This window comes from Rhodofomes roseus, assembly GCF_022264815.1.
Source record: "Rhodofomes roseus strain CIRM-BRFM 1785 chromosome Unknown C8Q71scaffold_10, whole genome shotgun sequence".
NCBI classification, from domain to species: domain Eukaryota; kingdom Fungi; phylum Basidiomycota; class Agaricomycetes; order Polyporales; family Fomitopsidaceae; genus Rhodofomes; species Rhodofomes roseus.
The window spans coordinates 957,973-976,453 of record NW_025952966.1 but is presented as its reverse complement, the minus strand read 5'-3'; the positions used below and the strand labels follow the sequence as shown (position 1 = coordinate 976,453).

Sequence of the window (18,481 nt, the reverse complement as noted above, 5' to 3'; positions counted from 1 at the left end):
AAGCCTCGGTATAGAACGCAGATGGCAAGAGCCAAGTTTTGGGGGACACTCATTCCCGCGCAATGGAGGTCCGCCATGCAGTACGCAGCGTCTGCCGTACCTCCCCAGTAGACACTAGTAGTAGACACTAGAGAAACGTGTTCATCGGCCACAACAGGCTGTGCTGGCACTGGCGTGAGGGACTGCTGCGGAGTATGCGTGAAGCCAAGCTCCTATGCTCCCAGCGGATACGCCACCCGATGGTCGGTCATCGAGCTCCTGACGCCTCCCCGGGCACTGGCAGCGCGTCCGTGTCAATCGGTTAATCAAATACTTACTCGCGCGTTGGACGAGGGAGGCAGGTGCCGGTGAGCAAGCACGTCCTGGTACCTCATGTTTTGAGACTGTCACGTATCACATGCGAATCGAGACGGAATCGAAACTCAAGTGCTCACCATTCATTTATCTCTCGAGCGCTGCGGCGCCACTGGTAGCTGGCTCCGTAGAACTCGAAGCGCAGGATGCATGCTCTCTATCGGCAACCACGCAGTTCGGCCCTACTATCACTGCTATTGAGCGATACAATGGCGTGAAATGGCGAGCAATACGGCGTACCATGCCTCACAGGCGAGGCATTCGGCCGTAGATCCAATACTCGAGTCTGAGGTAGTTACCGGCCGGACTGCTGAATTCCCGAGTTCGTTGCGCAAGAGCTATCAATTCTGAAAGCCTGAAAGGAGAGAGCATCAAGTATATAAAGCTTGTAGGTATTGGGCGAGGTGTGGGACCACGGCAGAGGGAGCTGGCCAGGAGTTGCCAAGTACTGGTGACGGTGACTGCCAGTGGCAGCAGTGGCACGATGATGATGATGCGCATCGCACACCTTTTCCGAAGGCTCGGTGGCAACGGGCGTCTGCTTGAGCGTCGAACCACCTCAAAGTTCTCTCTTGCTAACTTACTATGTTACTGTAGTTGCTAGAGCTCTGATACTCCAGTCATACAATTGGACAGCCCGTCGAAACACGGCATTGTAGTCACGCCCCTATTTTTAAACTTGCGCTGCAGTCTCAACGCTCGTATGAGTGCCGACCCAACGGACAAAGTCGAGAATGATCTGTCAGCCTTCAACGTTCAACGTTTCAACAAGGTGTTCGTATCATCGAGCGCCGACTCAAGATAGTATTGAGCTCAATTAAGTCGCATTCTAAAACCAGTGAGATGTGTACTAGGTGCAGATTCCTTCAAGATAGATTCTCTTTGAGCCGTAGTTGAGTCATGTACCGCTCAGACCTGGGAGGTGTTTCACGTCGAATGTCGCTGCCAGCAGCAGTCAGCATGCGTGCGCCCATGCATCAGGTCACTCACCACGGGGAATCATACTAGCTCATCGGCAGAATACGCGATGTCGTCATAACATACCAAGTCATCGTCGTCGTCCATGTTCAGGATAGGCTTGGGCTTGCTCGCAAGAGGGGCCGAAGGTCGACTCGGCGTGACGATGGCCTTCACTGCCAACTCGAGATCATGTTCCCATTCGGTTGCGGCGCCCTTGGGCAACTTCTCTGCTAGGGCCTGGACTTCGCGAATCCGTACTTTCAGTTCTTCTAGGTCGCGCCTCTTGTGCAGCTCAGCATCCGGCTTGAGCGCATTGATCAGTCGAGTGACTTCCTTGATCTGTTGCCTGCAGCGGTATACAATCATCAGCACCCGACGACGGCCTAGATACCGTTCATACATACGAGCATGTCGTCAGCTTCCCGTCGACCTCCTCAAGCTCTAGATGGATGGCATCCACCAGACGTCTTTTCGCCTGACGCTTGGTCTCGTGCATATGGTGCCTTGCGCGCTCCAGACAGAAGAAGGCGTGAGGTATCGGCCCCAAGAACAGCATTCGGTAGTATCTGTACGGCCATTCCATGCTCATAGCGGCTGTGCGGTACGAGTTAGTGATTCGAACCCGAATGCCCTCCAGAGGCTTTGGCTGTGTTGCCGCGCGTTGCTTGGCCCGAGAACGGTGCTGTAGGTAGGCTTTACGGATGACATCCGCTGCCTGTATCTCGTCTTCGGTCGGCTGACTTGACAATACGTTGTCATCGCGAATTGCGAGGGCTATCTCTTCTTCGTCGACCTCGTCATGGATAGCATCGTGGGCATCCGTGCTGTCGTGATAACCCTCGCTATTTGCCTGCGTCAAGAAACTCTGCGATGGGACGAACGGCGCAGCGTCGACTCGTAGGGTAGATTTGGGTAGAGAGGTTGCGCCCGAGGCCAGCAGTATGGGGATATCCGCGAGTTCGTTGTAGATGATACGTCGCATGCCGGGGAAAGGTTGAGAATGATTTGTTAACTTGGCTTCGTGTATTTGGATCATCTCGTCCATTGTGGAGCCAGCTACACACTGGCGAACGTCCCTCGCGAGTGTATCCCAGTACGGAGCAGTCACGTAGCTGCCAAAATATGCTTGTCAGCGGTGTGAACTGCGATAAACCGAGGGTACCAACCATTCGTAAATGCTATCGAATCTGCCGTCGTACCTCCGCAACGACGTAACGATTCTGTGCACATCTGTCTTCAGAGATAGATGGGGTGAATTGTAAGCCACTTATATGGCGTCAAGTCAGATGGGTACAGTGCAGAAGTGGTAGGATCTGGCGTACGTAAGCAGAGATTTTGGCAGCTAGTATGGGAAGACATCAGGCGTTGTACCAGTAAGAGCCATCAGGAGACATACATCCGTGCTATGTAGATGCTCTTGTACTGCCATCCGATCTTTGACATATTGCGGTTCTCATACAGAAGATGGTCTGTGTGATCGTCAGCGTTCCGCAAATGGGGTATTGAGTTCTTGTAACGCTGCACAAACCTGCATCAACCCCCGTGTACAGCTGCCTCAGCAGAGCAGTCATTGGACCTGTGTACAGGTAGAACGCCATGATTTTCCTCTCGTACAGAGAAGGCAAATCTTCGGCGATTCGCTGGAGCCAAGTACGCGGTAGGGTGATGTCATGGAGGGTGCCACGTCTCTGGAGACCGGTGGCCACTGTGAGCAACGTGCAAAGATGATCCATGAAGTTGCAGAGGACACCGATATCGACTGCCAGACGATTCTCCAAGATGTGACTAGAGCGACGTGAATCGTTAATTGCGACTCGGAACAAGGCGGTAAGCCATCAACTTACTTCAGGAACAAAATACCGCTGGTCAAAGACGCCCGATGGTCGTTCATCATCAACCTACACATGTCGTGAACTACATAGGAGGTATTATCACCTCTTCCTCGCATGAGTCGGATGGGCCTGTACGCTCTGTAGGCGAAGGCGCGTGGGAGGTGATTACCTAGAACGCTGTGATCGAATGCAACACCTAAGGACACAATGTGAAGCATAGACGTAAGGAACGTCAGCGGGGATTCTCTTGTGCGTAGATGCACCGAATAGAGCCAGTCAATGGTCCAGTTGCGTACGACTTGTATGGCGGCTTCGAACTCTGGTAGAGAGGCCGCTTGAAGATTCGGCAATGAACCCATCTTGTAGTACGACGGCTCCAGGGCTTCGTGCAGAAGACGCAGCCAAAACCTGTTGTGACGATGAACTCATTCATATGCTAAGATTCTGAGACCTAACGTACCGCCTGTGGCGCGCTTGCTCGTAGAACGATTCCACGGCATATACAGTATTGTATATCAGAATCTGTTGGAGACAGATCCTGACCCGCAGGTTGTAGAGGTCGGTGTCGAACATCTCCGCAGCAACGTGGACTTGAGGACAGTGATCCATGCGGGGACAGCGACCGAACGCAGCATACGCAAGGCATACACGAAACACCCGTGCATTACGACACAGCTCATTCTCCCCCACGACTCTCTTGCGTAGACGGTCTTGTAGGATTCCACGCAGCACGCGATCCAGATCCGAGCGAAGCACCGCAATGCCTTCTTCACGAGATCGGATGGAAGGGGCTACGCGCTCCGAGTCGCTGCAGAAGGTATATAGGAGGGTATCCTTCTGCACAACAAAGAAGTCTTCGGAGTCCGTCTCAGGCACGAAACCGAAGAGGCGGCGGATCTCCGGTGTATTGGAAGGCTGCGCATGAGATGCGAGGCTCCAGAGCAATTGCGCGTACAATTGGAAGTACTTCAGAACAGTCGCCATATCGAGCAGAGTAGCGTGTTCAAAATTCAATGGGCCAGAGAAAGCATGATCGAGGCACAGAAGTGCTGCGGCATCATTCTTGTGCCAACGATGGAAGCGTTCGCCGAGTGAAAGAAGTTGCTGCCGGCTAGTCGTCGCAATAGCTCGAAACATCAGAACCTGAGAGGTTATGGTCAGCGTGTATCAATATGCACCACCAGCAACGCACCTCATCCCGCATGCCATCATCAAGGTGGTCAATGTCGAGAGCCTCCAGTCGACGGAGTAGTTCTTGTAGAGTAGCATTCGATTTGACCGACTCCGAGTTTGTGGCCACGCCGAAGGATAGTAGTTGACAGACTCCGTCGAGGATGCATTGAGATGCACGCTTTGCCGAATCAGGGTTGCCGTTGTCTTTGAGAAATGCTGTGATCGCCTCCAGCACGTGGCCCTGGGTAAGATGCAACTTTGCCAACTGTCGAAACTGACCAAGCTCCTCGAGGAGGTCCACTTGCGATACGTAGAGTCCACGGTCGTCGAGGAACTCCAGTATCTCTTCGTCAGACTCAAAGAGTTCCCTTGCCTGTCTGAGTTGAGATGAATGTCAGGTCTCAATATGTGACATGGCTTCAGGCTTACTTCAGTCTCCCCCCTCTTGCGTACTCGAGACGGGAGACGTTGATGATGCTGTCAGCAACGGCAGGAACGACCTCATGGTTCTTGACGATGAAGACCGCATTGTCGAACTGGCCGGCTCTACGATAACACTGCGCAGACAATGTGTATTCGGCGGCATTGCGATATGCACGGGCAGCGTTGACTTCGTCGCGGCTCTCCAGATAACACTCCGCGGATATGCGGAAGTAGGTGATCTTCTCCTTGACGGCGGCTTCCGCTGATTTCCAGAATGCCTCTGCTGCTCGCCTGAATGCGACGACACGATCGGTGTCGTCTCCGCGCGCATCCAGCGGGGTACCACGGCCCTTCTCCCTCAAATAGTAAGCCTCAGCAACGGCCCGCTCCCTTGGAAGCATCGCCCGCTCGTAACAGTGCATCGCTTGAGTATAGCGCCTGTTGTCGAACAACGTACGGGCGGTACGAGCCCATTCTTCTGGCGTCGACGACATGGCGAGTCGAGGCACGTCGGAGCCCGGGGTGCAGTTCTGAATCTGCTGTTTCGCAGTCCAAAGGATCTGCAAACGATTGAGATACAGTCATAGTCATGAGGCCTGACTCTTACCCTCATAGGTTCACCTTTATCTGAGCTATCGGCGACCCAGAGGTTCTGACGGGCTCGGGTGATGGCAACGTACAAAGTCTTGAGCTGCGCAAAAATCTGTAAGTCTACGTGGCTGAGTAAATAGACTCATTCGTACCTCACGACAAACTCCGTTGTGGCGACTGTCCTCAAATCGCGGAGCCCTGAGAGCTTCACTGGATCCCCCAGGCAAAGCATTGAGAACAACTCGCCATTGCGACAGATCGACAGTGGAGTCGGCGAAGAAGTTGTACAGCAAGACCTATACGTAATATAAGCCGAGCATTGATAGGAACACAAGTGGTCCGACTCACATCGTTGAACTCCAAGCCCTTGCTTTCATACGGCGTCCTAGGAAGCATAGCACTCAGTCATCCGTCAAAAAGTTACCAATGGCAACTGTACTAACATGATAAGTCCGATGTTGCCAATCTGCGCTTGGAGTTTCTCTCTGGCGGCCTCATCGCGCACCATGATACCTTCAAAGCCATGAGCTAGTCACACAAACGGTCTAAGAATATGGCAAACATTGCTGGGCACCAAACTCTATCTGCGACCCACTGTAGCAAAGCTGTGAGCAATACCTACGCTTAGAACGCCACTGGTGCACTTACGAATCCCCAAACAAGAACTGCTCGTAACGAACATTGTCGTCATCCCAGCCACTGAAGAACACGGGCTTCAGACCGTCAATGATTCCGCGCTCTTCACCAAGATTGTCGATGGCATGGGGCCAAAACCTCGTAAGCAACTCGACCACTGAGCGGGCACAGTTCACAATTCCAGCATGAGAACGATAATTGAAGGCGAGCTGGAAAGCCCGTGGCTGTGGGCGGATTGTTGGTGATGACGATCCGGCATTCTGTGGGAAGCAAGTGGTAATGAGCTTGGACATTATCAATCGATAATGGTGTAGTCAGATACCTCGATGCGATAGAGGAACGACTTGAGGTCGTCGAACCGGAACGAGCTACCGACTGCAATTGTCTGCGCTGTGTCACCGGCCCAGAACAGACCAGAATCGGGATTGCTGCACAACGAACGAATGACTGTGATAGGTTAGCTCATACTCAGTCGCGTACGCGCAATATATTCACCTAAAGCGTCGATGAGTAGGTTGTCCTGGGCTTCATCGATATATCTTGACAGCGAACGTCAGAACTACAGTTCAAAAAAGAGCCCTAGGTGCGTACAGAAAGTCCATTTGCTTGCCAGGCAAGCCGTACTGACGCAATGCATTGAGTAAGACGTGCGTCCTGCAGAGTTTGATCAGTACATGTTCTATACATCAGAAGAAGGCGAGGAAGTTCATACCGATCAGCAGCATCGTACTCTCGGCGCTCTCGTTTTCGCTTCATGTATGCAACGAAGAGCTTGTAGATTGTCTCTCTCTGACTAGCAAACGTTCCTTGCGTACGATGACTCAGATTGAAGTACGCATCTTTGTCCAAGAAGCCTTTCGCGCTACTCAGGGCTTGCTCGGAACCCTTGATGACGCCTGGTAGGACTCTGTTAGCATTGATTGTGACCGCGCGTGCAGAGACTACACACCAATGATCTCCCCGAATACCAACGCAGGGTCTGCAACATGACATCAACTCGATGTGCATCGAAGGACGCGTAGGAACGCACCTAATCCTTTGGTCAGTGGCTGTGGGAAATGCCGCCAGAAAGAGATCATGAAGACGTCGTAAGAGACGAAGGCGGGACCATGACGTCGCTGTTGCACGTATTCAGTCGACATATTCTGCCCATCTACAGCCCCGGATATGCTCGCGATAGTTTGCAATAGTGCCTGCTGCGAGTCCTTCATCGAATTCGCGTAATCCGCTTCGAGTAGACGGCATAGCTACGGACGATCGTAAGCATCGAGGTCACCCGGAGCTCGGTAGCCTTACCTGATGGAACGTTATGAACAGCGGGAAATGCTCATCCTCGAGCTCGCTATAGCGCTTTGGGAGGTTCTCGCGCCGCTCGATTTCTTCGTCGCGATCGACCAGTCCTTGATCCTGCTCTGCCGCCCTAGTGAGGGCCTCCCTGAGCTCTTCGGGCGCCTTGTCCGCGGACGACAGCGATTCCTGTAGCCGCGTGTAGTACTCTTGCACTTTGTCCGCCAGAACTCGCGACTGCGTGACAAAGACTTGACGCGGCTTGGCTGACGTGTCCCTGTGCGCATTCCACGACCGCTCGATGCCGAGAATCTTGAACAGCATGGTGGTTGTTTTCCTGGGTATCTAGTCAGACCCAGCACAATGACTCGCGGACAATCGTACCCAGTACCACTCCTTCCTAGGACATAGCAGGAACCAGCGTGTTCTATGATCTGCTTCTCTTGAGGTCTACTCGGATGTGAGTACAGTTCGCTGCTGTAGAGTGAAACGACTACGCACGAAACATCGAATACGTGGACTACATCCTGGTCTGCGAGGATGCCTATAGCGGACGGTCAGACAGATGAACGGCGGTATGAAACGTCGGCTGGCATACTGTTGAGGAATGCCTGAATGCACCTCGAAGTGTTAGTATCATGACAGTCCGTTCTCGACGTATGAGCGCACCTGGGAGAGTGTGACGTATTTCTCCAAGCTGCGAAACACGCGATGAGTTACTGCACAACATGACGAACGCACTAAACGCATACATCAAAACCTCGTGCATCTGTAGATGGTGTCAATATCAGAAAAACGACATAGTGGTGAGGCATACCCTCTGAAGATCGTCCTTATGCAAGTCAGGAAGCGCCGAAGAGGGCGACAAAATCGGGGCTTCCAGAGGTGCCGGGAAGGTTGCAGGAAGAATAACATGGGCGTGCTCGCCCATCTTGGTCGGTCGGCTGCGGTATTTGCATCTGATTGACGTCTTGGGGTTAGTGTCCATCAAAAGACAACTAAGCAATTGCTGCTCACCTGTCCCTGTACTGTTTGCCTCTGCGAGAGAGCTGATGACCGACTCCGTCCCAGAACCGACGGTTGATCTGCGCATGCGTATAGATCCCGAAGACTTTGATGACTTGTACAGGTAATGGTTAGCAAACGACCAGAATCGCGACGTTACTCAAACCTTGTCGTTCAACCTAGTACGCAAGGATCAATCAGTTGTAGGCTGTGATACTTCAGATTGGCAACCTACGTCGCACTCGTACTCAGATATACAGTCGATTTGGTACTGAGTGGGTCGAGTTCTATCAGTGTGTTCGCCATAGTGATGGATCATAGGGAACGTACAACGAGCCGGGAGTCACCAGTCATCTTTGCCTCGTAGATTGGAATCTGCGCGGCATCAGTCAACTGCTTCTGATTATCATGGGAGAAGTGCCCAGTCGAGAGGGCCCTTGTTATACGTCAGTGACTGCGTTCTCTCATCGTCACTGCAGAAAATCGACGCACTTGATTTTGTTCAAGGTAATCTCGAATAGTGCGGGGTTCTTTTTGCGCAGCTGGCGTAGATCGGCGTCGGCCCGGGTCGAAATCAGGATGCGCCATTCCCCAAAACCGTCAGCGTTGTCGAAGTAAAGTGCTGCCTTCATGGGCTGAACCATGGGATACGCCGCAGGAGCATCCTCAGTGACAATGCTCTCTGACGTAGAAGCTTCCGCAGATGCCTCCGGCGACTCCGGCCCATCCTTCTCGGTTTCCTCAAGAGGTATGTACGCCCGCTTGAGGGTTTCCTTCAGCTCAGGCAAGCTGAAGATCTCCAGGTACCACTGTAGAAAATACACAATGTCTAACGAATATATCTGAAGCAGAGCGTGATATCGTACCTTCATACTCTCTTTCAGCTCGTTGATGAGACTGGCCCCGACAGCCTCGGCCTCCTCCCGGCTCGCCGGAACTTGGATGCCAAGGTCTGTGAATGGCCTCACATCTGTTATCGCCTTCAATTGAGGTTGCTTGGATCGTCTTTTCTTCTTCTGCTTGGAGCTTGCAACTTTGATGAAGACCCCCTCATCGACTTCCACGTCATCCTCGGCTGTGTCGTTGCGAGAGAAGTCATGTAAAGTCAAAGACTCCAAGACCGCAGTAACGCGTTGAACGTATTGATGATTCTCTCGTATGACCGCGGGGTCGGCCCGCAGAGTCGAGGGGAAGGTCAAGAAGAGAAGACCTAGCGAAAAGCGTCCCAATGCTCGTCGTGCTGTCGATGTCATGTAGCCAGGGGCGTTGTCGGGCATGCTCAGAAGCCAATATCTCATCCTCTTCGCATTAAAGTCGTTCACGGCTGATCATATCGGTAAGCGGGGAGACTACGACATTAACACTCACTCATAGAACACTTACCTGAGAGAACAAATTCTAGAAGATGCTGAGTCTCACACAATTCCTTCACAATGTCTCCGACGCTGACGACTGAAGACTCGAGATCGTTCTCGAGGTCGCGAATCACGTCCTGAAGGACGGCCTCGTCCCTCAGCGCGGTCGCATCGTATAGGCCCGTGCCGTACTTGACCCGGGCTTGGGTGGGGCTCTCGTAAAGCTCTCCCATTGCAGGTGGTAGGGTAGAGTGCAGGAGTGGGCAGGTACGACGCACTCTGCACGAGAAACGTCTGCCTTTACAAGGTTGTGATTAACCTCGTGGGATAAGCTTCCCCTGTCCTTGTTCGGACAACGGGGCGGCAATGGGCTCAGGGCACTTGTCTGAACAAGTGCGCTGGGATTGGCTACCACAAATAGTGGTGATACACTAGCTGACGCTAGGAAATCGCGGGTACTAATATGGCTGGCGCAGCCTTTCCCTCGCGTGGTGAGGAGCGGACTGCAGTGAATCCGCTGTGTGGACCGGCAGAGGCTATGGAAGAAAAGGAATAAATGGTGGGGTGTATTGTGTTGATTCGTTCACCTAGTTCTGTCGCTGGCGTTGGAAGTTTGACAACGACCCGTCGAAGAGGGCGAGTGAGCGGCGGAAAACAACGGTTTGTCGCCCTGTCCAAGTGCGGCGCACAGAGCTCTGGTGACCGCGTCACGGCGTGACCCGCGTCGCAGCCCGTCGCGGTGCCTCGGCACGTGTGGGGATTCTCCACCGTGCCATAGCGTCGTCCACGCTGCCCCAGCCTGCCCCATCCTGTACTCTCCGGTGAGCAGCAAGTCCTTCTCTGGCGCCCCGCTCGTTGGCTCACGACCGCCCACTGCTTTCAGACCATGCCGCCTCCTCACTATGACTTCCTAATCAAGGTCAGTCGCCCCAGACATCCATACGGACTCGCGCTCATGCCGTTTCCAGCTGCTACTCATCGGCGACTCAGGTATGCACACTGCGATCTCGTCAGACGGTGGTCTCACATTCTGTCTGGAATAGGTGTCGGGAAGTCATGTCTCTTGCTACGATTCTGTGACGACGCATGGACGCCCTCCTTCATCACAACCATTGGCATTGACTTCAAGATTCGCACAATCGAACTCGACGGCAAGCGCATCAAGCTCCAGATTGTGAGTATCTCCGTATGTCCATGGATGGCGTTCAAGGGCTCATCATACATTGCAGTGGGACACGGCTGGTCAGGAGCGATTCCGGACCATCACTACCGCGTACTATCGCGGGGCAATGGGTATCCTGTTGGTGTATGATGTAACAGACGAGCGATCATTCAACAGTGCGTCCACAGCCTCGCACTTTTCACCATTCCGGTCTAACATCTGCGACTTAAGACATCCGCACATGGCACGCAAACATCGAGCAGCACGCCTCCGAGGGCGTGAACAAGATCCTCATCGGGAACAAGTCGGACTGGACGGACAAGCGTGCCGTTACAGAGGAGCAGGGGCGCGAGCTCGCAGATGAGCTCGGCATCAAGTTCATGGAGACCTCCGCGAAGGTCAACGATGGCGTCGAGGAGGCGTTCTTCACTCTGGCGAGGTATGTAGCTTTCTAGTCGCCCACCCGCGCAGGCACACCGCCTCCGACATTGTCCTCGATGGTGGCTAACATTGTATTGTAGGGACATCAAGGCACGGCTCATCGACTCACAACCGGAAGCTGCGGGCGCTGCGAGCGGCGCCCCTGGCTCGGACGGCGCAGTCAAGGTCAACCAACCCGCAAACCAAACCGCCGGAGGCTGCTGCTAGGCGCCTCCACCCATTAGACGTTGCATACCTGTACCTCTCACCAGTGTTGTCATGGATGTCCCCTCAGATGGTCTCGCCGTCGTTATTTATATCCGTGTAATGTGGTCGCGCTCCTGACCTGTTTCTCTACCATTGCTGACAGCAATCCACTTCATATATGCCCTCTTCCTCCCGTCGGACGCCCGAGGCCCGTGCTACTTAGCTACTTCGAGATGGGTGTGGCATAGTTCCAGTTGCCTCCCCACCACCGCTTGATGCGCTCGCCGCCCCATTCCTCGTACTGCTCCTTGGTCACGCTGACCTTCTGCAGGTCGTCTGTCTTCGCAAAGTCGGCCATGCCCTTCCATGCGTCGATCATCGGGTCCGCCGCGCGCACAATGCCCAGCGGCATTTCTGGCGGTAGGATAGGTCTCAGCGCGGCTTGCAGTCTCTCAGTCAGTCCGGGCAACTGAGATGGCCCTCCCGTGACAAACACGTTCTGCACATCGGTCAGTCAGGGGTCCCGCCATGTCATGAAGGGATTCGTACCTTGGCCAGACGACCCTTCTCGCTATCCGGGAACCGCGATAGGACACTCTGCAAGACCTCACCCAGGCCTGCTGAATCGACGCCTGCCATGCTCGGCGAGAACCACGCCTCGCACACGCGCCACCTCTCGATATTGAGATGAACGCGCGTCTTGCCTAGAATCATCGCACCCATCAGAGCCGCACCAGCATAAGATACCAGCATGGTACCGCACCCTCGACGTCACCGTCGTCATACTGCGGCTTGAACGCGGCAAGCAGCGCCGAGCGCTGCGCGGCGAGCGACGCGTGTGTGTGTTCGTGCGTGAAGGACGGGTCGTGTTGCAGCAGCTTCTGCTCCACGGCCTGCAGGTTCGCCATGTCCTCTTCCTCGTCGGACGAGGGTGCGTTGGTGTTCTGCTGCGTGGGTCAGCGCAGGCTGGATGCGGCGTTGGGACTAGCTTACAATCTTGCGGTATATTGCCCAGTCGGCGTCGTCCGCTCCGAACATGTCCTCTGTATGCAATATGAGACTGGTTGGGAATCGCGTTGGGGAACTTGAACACTAACCACCGCCGGTCTTCCTGCGCTTCTTCGGGACGCGGTCATCTGCAGCGAGGTTGGCGATGCTCTTCATACGCGCTTGGGATGCAGCACTCTTCCGGTCGGTCAGCGCGAGCTTTCTCCGGTTGCGCTCCTTGATCTTGTTCATGATCGTCTATCTCACAGCGCATGAGATAACCCGAGCAAATAACGAGCGTGCGACGGACCTCTTGCTCTTTCCGGAGCTTGCTAGACCAGCCAACCAAGTCGCCTTCGCGCTCCTCCTGTTCCCGCCGCTCCTCGGCCAACTTCTCTTCCCGCTCGCGCTCCTTCTCTTTCTTCGCCCGTTCGCGCGCTTCATACCCGGCCTTCATGAGCCGTTGCTGGCGCTTCTGCTTCAAGCCATCCTCATCGAGCTGGACAATGGGGACCTCAGTACAGCGATAGTGAGCAATCAGTGATCACAAGACCTCGTCATCGGGAGTATCGAGCAGGTCGAACTGTGGTGGGCCCTGGTCCTGGGGCTTGTCAGCTTCAGGTATACAGGGGTAGGTCGGCAGCTCACTTCTAGCTCCTCCCCGTCTGCCTCGGTCTTCCTGGCTTTGCGCAACTCGGTTTCCAGCTTCTTGATGGCTTTCTCGAGTGCTTGATCGTCATCGAAGCCTTCCTCCTCCAAGATGTCCTGCACAATAATGAAGTTACTTCTGCGACAAGTACGGTTGCCTCACTTACGGCCCAATCCTCCTTACTCTCTTCCGCGCGTCGCTCCCTGAGGCTTAGCATATGCTGAAGACCGTCCTCCTTCTGTCCCAGCTGTGCACCATCTGTGAATAGGCCAATACCTCACGGTGAGATGTCGGGAAAGCCACACCTTCTCTAAGCGGGCCTTCGCCGCGATCATCTGCAACCGTCGTCCTTGCTCCCTTTTACGCTCAGCGATCTCGGCAAGCTCCTCTTCTGTCTTCTCTTCCACCACTGGGAGAATGTACGGGTACTGTATAATGCGATCCGATGCACGCAGGTTAAGAGGGTCCTTCATCTGGCGCAATAGCGCAGGATAGTCCGTGGCGAATCCGCAGAAATTCCGTAGCATCCACTGGATAGAATGCCGGTTAGTCGCTTCCGTCTCTGTGAGTCTCTGCACTCACGTTGGTGTGTACAGGCAGGATACGTGACGGGAAAGTAGGGTACTTGAGCTGTATGAGCTTGTAGAGGTAGTCGGTCGCCTGATTTGCGCCCCATGGTATCCGTTTCGCATGGCTCATCAAACTCGTCCCTTTTATCACCGGAATGACTGAGGTCGACGCGGAGTTGAACGAGACGACTAGTCCATCAGAGGTGAATGGGACAGGTGGAGACGGGAGGTTGTTGTGGTAGAACGACATCACTGAGTCGACACAATAGGCCAATGAAGGAACTGCATACTGCTCGAACATGAGTTCAGACGTCAGAGAGCGCGAGTGCAACGGCGAGCATAGTCGCTCGCTCATAAGAATGGGGTGCTCCACAGTCGACGCGTCGATGCCCAAGTGGACGAAAGCATAGTCTAGGGCGTTCTCCTACACCTCCGGACCAACCGTTCATGAGTTCGCAAGCGATGAAACGCGAAAAGAAACTCACAAGCGCGTCGAAGTTCAGTAGCACATCGCCCTCCCATGGTGTCTTCGCTTGTGACTTCGCCCCGCTCTCCGTGTCTATCCCGTCTCCGAATAAGAGGAGTGGCTTGTTCGTCTTGCGCTCCTTATACTTCGCTACAGCATTGGGCTGGCATCGCGGCGTGGACGACGTGCAGAAGCCAAACCTAAGCGTGGTCGACCCATTGTCGATTACGAGCGGTGTTTGCTTGCCTCTGTGCTCGTCGTATGACGCCGGTGGCGAGAGAGTCGGGAATGTAGGCGGTGGTATCAGCGTTATATCAAGCGTGTCCGTCATGACAAGCGTATTAGGTATAGCAAGCACTGGGTGACGCCGTAGATTCGCTTGAGGAAGCTTCAGCGAGGATTGTGGGAGCACTGGACGGAGAAGAAGGCGGCGCCATGTTCGAGCAGCAGCCTGAGCGTCCTGTCAAGGCCTGTTCTGCGTCGATTGCCTTTCTCAGCGCAGTGCGTCCGCCCACGTGGCTCCTACATAGAATTTGGCGTCTGCAACCCACTCACGTCCTCCATGTCTCGTACTATGCATCCTTACTGCGTCCGGAACAAACACGACATCCATATCAGTGGGACTATCAGCACCAATTGTGCAGGCTGAGGCCCACTTTGGCTGGATACCTCCCTTGTCTCCGAGCTCAGTGACACCTCTAAGATTCACCATGTGGCTGGCCATCTTGCTTTCCGCCTGAATGAAGACTCTCCTACTCAAGCACATTATTGTAAGGCGTAATTGTAACCAGACATCAGAAATGTGGGCTATGCTTAAGCAATTCATACCTGCAGCATAACCGGCGCACGGTCAGTCCGCAGAGATGGACTCAACACACACACTTCTGTAGCAACGATAGCGGAGGAACACCAATCTGTTTGAACGAGCATAATATTATCAGATGAGGTCTACACAAATCTCCGTTCTCGTTATCGCCGTCTTGATTGCCTAGAAAAGCTTATCGTCATCTCCGTGAAGTCTTCCGCAGGCCTGTGGTCCCCACTAATTCCTCTCACCTACGAAGCTAGTACTCAAAACATAATGGCCACACAGCGAGCCGAACGATACGACCCAAACTCACCCCTCGAGCAGGAGGTCAAGCTCCCTTCTGCTCCGCGCGTCGCGCTCGCCACAAACGCAACACTCCAGCCGCCGCTCACGCGTCGCGGCACCGGTCCGGGCCTCATCCAGTTCCTCCCTGCGCGAGCGAAGTACGCGAGTAGCACGACGCTCGAGGGCGAGCATGCAGTAGAGACGTCGCTCGATCCGGAGCCTGTGCAGAAGTGGGCTGAGGAAGGCTACGCGGTCGTCGCCGTCGAGGATGCAGGAGCATCGGGCGCGGCTTGGGGCGTCACCGTTACACTCACGGAGGGCCTGAAGGCTCTCAAGGCGTTGACTGAACTTGACGTCCGTGATAGATTCGGTGTCATAGGTGTGTAGGATTGCGTGTATGGTTCTTGCTGCAATGCACTGAATACTGGCGCAGTGTATGACCCAGACTTGATAGATGCAGTACACGACGCGGCAGCGCAACACCCTGAGATCGTCGCGATCGTCGCGTTCACGGACACGGTGGAGCACGTGAAGCTGCCGAAGCCAACACAGTACCACCTGCCTGGGAGGACGGCTATCCCTGACACAGGCACCGCAGAGGTAGTCACACACGAGCATGCCACGTCGCCGTTCTTCGTCTTCGTACAAAGCGGCGCGTACGAGCCGAGCGCAGCTACGGCCGCACACAGTAAGTCGCTCGTGTTCCTGCGCAAGCACATCGGCGGGCCGCATTTTGATATCGAGGCAATCTGGGAGGAGCATACGTACTTCGAGTTTGAGGTGCGCTCGGTCGCCAAGACGATGGGTACGATGGTGGTACGTGCATATGTGTACGAGGGCAACGTACGCGGTGTCACTGACACTACCTCAGCAAGAACCGTACGTGAACCATGTCCCGACAATGACAGGCGGCGTTGGGCGTGAGGCTCTCACGACTTTCTACCGCGACCACTTCATCTTCAGGTGCGTCTAGGGCTTGTATACCACTCAAGTGCTATCTGACCATGACGCTTCCTTCAGTAACCCTCCGGACGCTGCTCTGAAGACCGTCTCGCGCACAGTAGGCGCGGATCGCGTCGTTGGTGTGCATCGCTCTGCACTAAACCAGGTCTAGAGCTATTGGCTGACCTCTACCCAGATGAATTCATCTTCCACGTAACGCACACAACCATGATCGACTGGTTGCTCCCTGGTGTACCACCCACAGGCAAGAAGCTGGAGATTCCCATGCTCGGGGTCATTAACGTTCGCGGTGACCGTCTCTATCACGGTACGCCGCCTTCCACTGTGTCCAGGATTCTTGCTGATATTTGCGCGCAGAGCATATCTGGTGGGACCAAGGCACCGTGCTCAAGCAGGCAGGCCTTCTCCCTGACGTCGTCACCGTGCCGACCTCGACAGGCCCACGCAAGCTGAAGCTGCCCGTCGCTGGAGTCGAAGCCGCGCGCATGCTCGTCAACGAGTCTGATGGCAAATCGAACGAGATGTTCGGCTGGGGGTATCAGGACTGAGTGCACTTTCGACGGTGCTAAGACTGGGGAGAAGCAGCCTCACTGGGGGTACGTCCAACATGATACTGTTGCGCCGTGATCTACACTGTTCATAGCTACGCCGCAGGGGCGATAGGGAACCATTTGTGGAATACCTGATCGGGATCATACTTCTTCTTTACCTGCTGCAACCGTGCGTAGTGCTTGCCAAACACAATCCTCGCCTTGTCCGCGGCGACCTTCGACACTGCTTCGTCATCGTAGTTGCCGTACCCTGCTTGCTCCGCCACGGTGAGTTGCAAGTTCGCGCTCTTGATAAGCCCGATGAGGTCGTAAACCATTTCGCGACCGCGCCTCAGGTTCTCCTGCGTATCATCAACCCAGATTGCGTTGACGAGGATAGATGGGACGGGGTCGCGGCGGAATGGCGTCTCCTCGCTATCCTTGGCAGTAATCTTGTGCAGCGGGAAGTACTCGAAAAGGATTGCCGGGTTTGGTCCTGCAGCTGGTGCGGCTGTAAGCTCAGCGACGCGGTCAAATACCTTAAGCACGGTCTCGTACTCGGGCTTGCGGTGCGCTACGCCCTTCTGGTACACTCCCTGACCATGATACGAGACATGGTTCTGGGGGCTAAGTCAGCGGAGTGCATGTGCAACAGAGGAGAGGGTGGGAGGAACCGCACCTGTAACGCGTTTACGAGTTCGTACGGGATCTCCTTTACTTGATCATCGATGGGGCCGATGTCGAAGAACTTCTTGTAGAACATCCGACCCTCTGCTTCGGAGCCGTTGTAGAAGAAAGCGACGACCATGACAGGCTTGCCGTCTGGTCCCACAGCGGCGGTCTGGATCTGTGAGGACTTGTCGCCGGGGTTGTCCCACCACTCCGCAGTGACCTTGGTCAGTGCCTCCAGCTGGCTGCGGTCGTAGACCGCCATGCCGGAGAAGACGGTGCGCCGCTGGTCATAGAGCTGGAAGACGAACTCCGAAACGACACCGAAGTTGGACCCGCCGCCCCGGATGCCCCAGAATAGGTCGGGGTTCTCCGTCTTGCTCGCATTCACGACTGTGCCATCGGCGAGAACGACGGTCGCCTATGTAGGTGTGAGGACGTCTCTTCATCCTCAAATATAGCGGGCCATTGAGACTCACCTCCAGAACGTTGTCGAGAGCAAGACCATACGACGAGGACAGGTATCCATACCCGCCGCCCAGGGTCAGGCCACCGACACCGGTCTAGTAGGTCACAGGGTAGCAGCCGCTCATGCAGTAGACTGAAATGCACGTACGTGATTCACAGTACCACCGACTGTTGCAAGGCCGTACTCGATTGCGGCCTTGTCTACGGTCTCCCAGATCGCACCTCCGCCAACATAGGCGATCTTCTTCTCGGGGTCAACACGGGCATAGTCAAAGTAACGGTGAAGGTCAATGACGAGACCTTCGGTAGAGGATGCGCCCGCTGGGTTGTGTCCGCCGCCCTTGATTGCGATCTCCATGTCATGAGAGCGAGCGTACTGAATTGCGAGTGACATGTCTTGTACGTCCTCGACGAACGCGACTATCTTCGCATAGCGCTTGGCGTCCATAGCCCAGCGGGCGATCGCTTTCGTGTATTCGGGATGCTCGGGCGTAACGAGGTCGCCCTTGAACTCGCTGGGGAAGTCAGAGAGATTGGAAGGCATGGCAGTTTCGCGTCTATCTGTGAGAGTCGTCGGTAGAGCGATACTGCCAGGGTAACGGTCATAGGTCCTTTATAAAGTTCAGTACATGGTCACGATAGCCTGGCTCGATCCGAAGTGTCAGGACGGACCACCGCGACA

The 18,481-nt window shown here is 54.7% G+C and overlaps 6 protein-coding genes across 6 annotated transcripts; 2 read left to right on the top strand and 4 right to left on the bottom strand.

The window, feature by feature from the left end:
- Positions 1-340: 340 nt before the first annotated feature.
- Positions 341-923, bottom strand: C8Q71DRAFT_759768 (uncharacterized protein). The gene is made up of 3 exons (XM_047923806.1): positions 595-923; positions 435-539; positions 341-362 (listed from the first exon to the last, which is right to left on the bottom strand). Exon 1 carries the CDS (start codon positions 853-855, stop codon positions 601-603), a length of 255 nt encoding a protein of 84 aa, XP_047779021.1. The 5' UTR covers positions 856-923; the 3' UTR covers positions 341-362; positions 435-539; positions 595-600.
- Positions 924-1,025: 102 nt separating this feature from the next.
- C8Q71DRAFT_759765 (uncharacterized protein) lies at positions 1,026-10,315 on the bottom strand. The gene is made up of 37 exons (XM_047923805.1): positions 9,645-10,315; positions 9,128-9,585; positions 8,754-9,070; positions 8,592-8,697; positions 8,497-8,532; positions 8,428-8,440; positions 8,274-8,376; positions 8,074-8,215; positions 8,009-8,025; positions 7,926-7,953; positions 7,855-7,867; positions 7,758-7,800; positions 7,641-7,706; positions 7,266-7,593; positions 7,000-7,216; positions 6,919-6,948; positions 6,682-6,865; positions 6,561-6,623; positions 6,465-6,508; positions 6,292-6,416; positions 5,982-6,229; positions 5,896-5,927; positions 5,777-5,846; positions 5,682-5,718; positions 5,486-5,629; positions 5,350-5,433; positions 4,749-5,302; positions 4,339-4,696; positions 3,607-4,289; positions 3,159-3,554; positions 2,843-3,099; positions 2,711-2,783; positions 2,637-2,656; positions 2,481-2,580; positions 1,719-2,426; positions 1,345-1,660; positions 1,026-1,296 (listed from the first exon to the last, which is right to left on the bottom strand). The coding sequence occupies exons 1-36, from the start codon at positions 9,847-9,849 to the stop codon at positions 1,354-1,356; spliced, it is 6,609 nt and encodes a 2,202-aa protein (XP_047779020.1). The 5' UTR covers positions 9,850-10,315; the 3' UTR covers positions 1,026-1,296; positions 1,345-1,353.
- C8Q71DRAFT_759762 (rab-type small GTP-binding protein) lies at positions 10,316-11,596 on the top strand. The gene is made up of 6 exons (XM_047923804.1): positions 10,316-10,535; positions 10,585-10,606; positions 10,660-10,790; positions 10,846-10,954; positions 11,010-11,217; positions 11,300-11,596. The coding sequence occupies exons 1-6, from the start codon at positions 10,503-10,505 to the stop codon at positions 11,424-11,426; spliced, it is 630 nt and encodes a 209-aa protein (XP_047779019.1). The 5' UTR covers positions 10,316-10,502; the 3' UTR covers positions 11,427-11,596.
- C8Q71DRAFT_759755 (actin-like protein Arp5p) lies at positions 11,597-14,537 on the bottom strand. Its single transcript, XM_047923803.1, has 12 exons — positions 14,096-14,537; positions 13,624-14,034; positions 13,347-13,571; positions 13,208-13,288; positions 13,041-13,157; positions 12,946-12,993; positions 12,703-12,891; positions 12,503-12,650; positions 12,399-12,448; positions 12,169-12,349; positions 11,955-12,109; positions 11,597-11,904 (listed from the first exon to the last, which is right to left on the bottom strand). Exons 1-12 carry the CDS (start codon positions 14,405-14,407, stop codon positions 11,629-11,631), a joined length of 2,193 nt encoding a protein of 730 aa, XP_047779018.1. The 5' UTR covers positions 14,408-14,537; the 3' UTR covers positions 11,597-11,628.
- Positions 14,538-15,157: 620 nt separating this feature from the next.
- On the top strand, positions 15,158-16,680 carry C8Q71DRAFT_857983 (uncharacterized protein; the record flags this gene model as incomplete). The annotated part of the gene is made up of 6 exons (XM_047927461.1): positions 15,158-15,548; positions 15,603-15,985; positions 16,041-16,132; positions 16,190-16,251; positions 16,308-16,439; positions 16,490-16,680. The coding sequence occupies 6 exons, from the start codon at positions 15,158-15,160 to the stop codon at positions 16,678-16,680; spliced, it is 1,251 nt and encodes a 416-aa protein (XP_047779017.1).
- Positions 16,681-16,775: 95 nt separating this feature from the next.
- Positions 16,776-18,343, bottom strand: C8Q71DRAFT_796911 (uncharacterized protein; the record flags this gene model as incomplete). The annotated part of the gene is made up of 4 exons (XM_047925713.1): positions 16,776-17,282; positions 17,342-17,752; positions 17,811-17,894; positions 17,948-18,343. The coding sequence occupies 4 exons, from the start codon at positions 18,341-18,343 to the stop codon at positions 16,776-16,778; spliced, it is 1,398 nt and encodes a 465-aa protein (XP_047779016.1).
- Positions 18,344-18,481: the final 138 nt, after the last annotated feature.